Source organism: Lipotes vexillifer, unplaced genomic scaffold (genome assembly GCF_000442215.2).
Source record: "Lipotes vexillifer unplaced genomic scaffold, Lipotes_vexillifer_v1.1 scaffold1036, whole genome shotgun sequence".
NCBI lineage: Eukaryota > Metazoa > Chordata > Mammalia > Artiodactyla > Lipotidae > Lipotes > Lipotes vexillifer.
In genome coordinates this window covers 12,219-16,145 of record NW_006785237.1, presented here as the reverse complement: position 1 = coordinate 16,145, position 3,927 = coordinate 12,219, and the positions used below count along the sequence as shown (strand labels likewise).

General features: G+C 55.3%; 1 protein-coding gene across 1 annotated transcript in view; it reads left to right on the top strand.

The window, feature by feature from the left end:
• LOC103083948 (voltage-dependent calcium channel gamma-like subunit) overlaps positions 1-3,661 on the top strand; it is a 4,706-nt gene extending 1,045 nt beyond the window's left edge. The window contains 2 exon segments of the mRNA XM_082931076.1: positions 3,075-3,564; positions 3,567-3,661. Of these exon segments, the coding sequence (XP_082787202.1) occupies positions 3,075-3,564; positions 3,567-3,661 (585 nt within the window).
• The last annotated feature ends 266 nt before the right edge of the window (positions 3,662-3,927 follow it).

Genomic DNA, 3,927 nt, shown 5'->3' with positions numbered 1-3,927 from the left:
GAAGCCCAGGGGCGCGGGGCGGGGGCTTGATGTGGAGGAAAGTAGTGAGCAGCTCAAAGTGTCCACTACTTAGGGGTTGACGGGATCAGATGGTTTCCTGGGTTCCAGAGGAAGACAAGACCTCGGCATTGGCCTCCACTGTGGCCCAGGAGTGCCAAGTAACACTGTTCTACAGGTCACTACTGATCATTCGGGGCTCTGGATGAAAAAGGGAAGTGCTTCCAGTTTTCTTTTTTTTTTTCAGTGGAGATGGCCCAGGCCCTAAGAGATTTAAGTGATTTGCCCAAGGTCACAGAGCTAGAGGCTGGTGGGTCAAGGGCAGGGCTACACTGCCCTCATACCCTCTGGTCCACGGACCTTCCGCTGACCACGCTGCTGCCCAGCTGCCCTCCGGGAGAGGATTTCAGGCCCTGGATCACTGGAAGTTCACAGAGGTGCTGGCAGCCAGCGTGTGGGGCAGTGGTGAGGAAGGAGGACTCCCGAGTTACCTTATTACTGTTACTAATATTAATCAGGAAGTGCTTCTGTGCTGGGCACCTTTATATACATGATCTCACTTAATCCTTGGGAGTTTTACTGGTGTCAGAGTTTGAATGATGCCCTCCTTTGCGGTGGGAGGGGGAAAATGACCTGATGTCAGCTGTCTTTTCCGGATCCCATTGGGATGTCTGAGGGCCTGGAGATTAAAGTTCACTCTGTGTGCAGGACAGGTGGGGCTGAGGGTAGGATGGCATGTGCTTTTTCTCCAGACAGCGTGATGTCTGAGGTCAAAAGGCCTCTGGGTGCTGCGTTCTTGTGACTTGTTGCCTGCGTCTGGGTTTTTCCCATCCTAGAAACTTATCAACCTGTAGTGAGTTATAACCTCCGGGCGCCTCCATGGCTACTCTTTCCTGCAGGGATCACTAACTCCTGCTACAAAGTGTAACTACGGAACGGCAGATGAGAAAATAAGGGGCAAGGAGGTTAAGAAACCTCGCAAAGACAAACACCTTTATGGTTTGTAGTCACAGAGGTTTCAAAGTTCCCTTGGTTTGTTTCTTAGTAGAGCCGTTCTTTCCTAATGAAATCCAGTACAGATTCTTAGATTCCCAGTGGCTCCAGCAGGTAAGAGGGACCTGTTGTTGTTGAAGTGAGGGGCTGGGAGCTGACCCCCTGCCCCCTGCTTTAGCACCTGGAGGCCTCAAGGAGACAAGGGCATGCGGTTTGAGAACCAGAGCCCAGACTCCCTGCCTCAGTGTTCTTTACAGTGCCCCCGACTGCCTTTGCCTCTGGTCTAAGTCGTGTCCCGAGCCCTTGGGCGTCCCTCTGGCCGCTCCAGCCCTTCTAACCACGTAGTGATCCCCTCCCACGAAGGCCCCAGTGGGTACTTACCGGCTGCGTGCGTCCCCCCCACTACACATGATACAGTTGTCGGGCAGCTGTGCCAGGCTTTACTGTGATCTCGGTGAATGCTCTTGGGCTGGTCCCCTGACCTGTGTGTGACAGTTTCCCTTTTTACCTACCCCGCCCCATCCTCCCGCCACCATGAAGCACCCTACTCCACCAGACTCAGGTTTAAGAGTGAGACAGGACCCTAACTAGGCAGAAGTGCTGAAAGCAAGCCAGATCCATAAGGATCCCGTGGCCTCCGGGATCGTGGCTCTGCTTTCTGCCCCTCACCGAGAGGGGTGGCCCAGACGGCCTCTGGAAGCCTCCACCTGCACGTGCCATAGGGCTCACCCCCCGAGTCCCCTTTCGGTTTGCTTCCCAGCAGTGACCGTCACGCATGAGCTGTGTGCTTTGCTTACCTCCCAAACTGGGGCGTGACCTGGCCTGCTTCCACACACACTGTAAAGTGCGTAAGTTGTGACTGGGCAGGAGATGGTTTACAGGGAGCTTCAGATGGAAGTGACAGTGGCTGCAAACTCGACCTCGTGGCTCTTGAGCACGGCACCGGCACCGGGTGCCGGGGACACGGTCCTGCCCTCCCACTATGAATCAGACAGGAATGGAAAACTTGTCAGAACGGTTCCTGACGGAGAGTGACCGGAGGGGTCCGTTGTGGGTTGAGTGGGCAGGACAGACCTCTCCCAGGAGGTGATGTTTCAGCTGAGACATGAAGAATGGAGAAAGCGGGGCAGCCGGGAGAAGAGCCTTTCAGGTGGAGGGACCAGTAGGTGTGAGGAGGAAAGTTCTAGGCTTGTCCTAGGCATGCGAGGTGGCCGGGAGGATGCCCTGGGAGGGCTTGTGGGCCGTCTACGGAGTTTTACCCTTTTAAGCATTCCTTTTGCTTCCGGGTTGGGGGTTGGGGACGGTGGCTTGGGGGTGTCCCGGGGCTGTGAGAAGGGACACCTCACTGGACGCTTGGCCCAGCTTGTCAAGAGAGAGGATAGGGTGTACTTTTGCGGGGCCGAAACCATAGGCTGAAGGGGAGCCTCAGGGACTCCCCCGCCCAGAAGTTTCTAGAACAGACAGTGGTGCCATGTCCTGGGCGGAGTACAGCCTGAGCCAGACTGAAGGGCAAAGTGCAAACATCACTGTGCACTGAAGAAAAGTGCAGAAAAAGCTGGGTGCAGATTAGAATGAAACTGGTGAAGACCAGGGGCCAGAAGAGGGAGCTATGTAACTTTCACTGATGTGCTAATAATGTCTAGTGCAGTATTCTTGTTTTGCATACAGAGAAACCAAGGCTGGCTGCTAGCTCAAGGTCACATCTGCCAAGCCAGACAGGTTTGCTGACTTCAGAATGGACCAAGATTTGCCTGTCAATACAATTTGGGTTTCTTACGCATTATAAAGATCATTAAAGAAAGGTCAGGGAACTCTGCCTGATGAATAACTGGATCCACAGGCAATGCTTATAGGTCTCGAATGGAGGCCAGATGGGGAACAGGTAGGATGGGAGGAGGGTCCCCCCTGCCCCACCAGGAGGTGGGTCTGTGCTGTGACTAAGGTGGGCTTCCCCGGGCATCCTGGGAGACCGAAGCAGAAACTGTGGCTGTGGGAAGCTACAAGGTGTGCTCTGGGTCTTCCCTGAGGAGACTGGTGGGCTGTGGCGGGGGCCCTCCCTCATGCTGCCCCATGCTGTCTTCCAGGCCCAGAAGCTGCTGGCCCAAAGTAGGCCCCGCCGGTCCTTCTTTGAACCCTCCATCCAGGCCCTCATCATCTTTTGCACCTCCGTGGCCATGGTCCTCACCTCCCTCTCCATCTGCGATGGCCACTGGCTCCTGGCTGACGACCGTCTGTTCGGGCTGTGGCACTTCTGTACCACCTCAAACCAGGCTGAGCTGCACTGCCTCCGAGACCTGAGGCAGGCCCATGTGCCCAGGCTAGCCTCGGGCATGGCTGTGGCCCGCAGCGTGGCCACCTTGGCCATGGTGGTCGCCATCTTTGGCCTGGAGCTCCTCATGGTGTCCCAGGTGTCCGAGGACACCCGGCCGTGGCACAAGTGGGCCGTGGGCTCTGCCCTCTTCCTCGTGTCCATCCTCTCCTTCGGGGGCCTCCTGAGCTTCCTGACGCTCCTTAGGAACGAGGTCACGCTCATGGGCCTCAGCCTGATGATGTGGAGCAAATTCACGGCCTCCTTCCCTTCTTCCTGAATACCATCAGCGGTCTCCACATCGACAGTATCAGCCGTACTGACAGCGTCATGTACGCCTGGGGCCTGCCTGCAAAATTTTAGGCCCCCCTGCGAGGGCACTGAGTTCTACCGGAAAGTGTGGTCAAGATGGGACTTCTCCAACATGTGACATTCGAACTGCGGCCTCTTGGCCTTAGGGTGGTCAGGCCAGTGGCCTTTGCAGCCCAGAGGCCAGGTGGGTGCGTCCAAGCCACCAGCTGCACCAGCTTAGCCACGTTATTAGGATGTTGATTATACAAGAAGAAGCATATATATATATATATATATATATATATATATATATTTTTTTTTTTTTTTTTTTTTGGGGT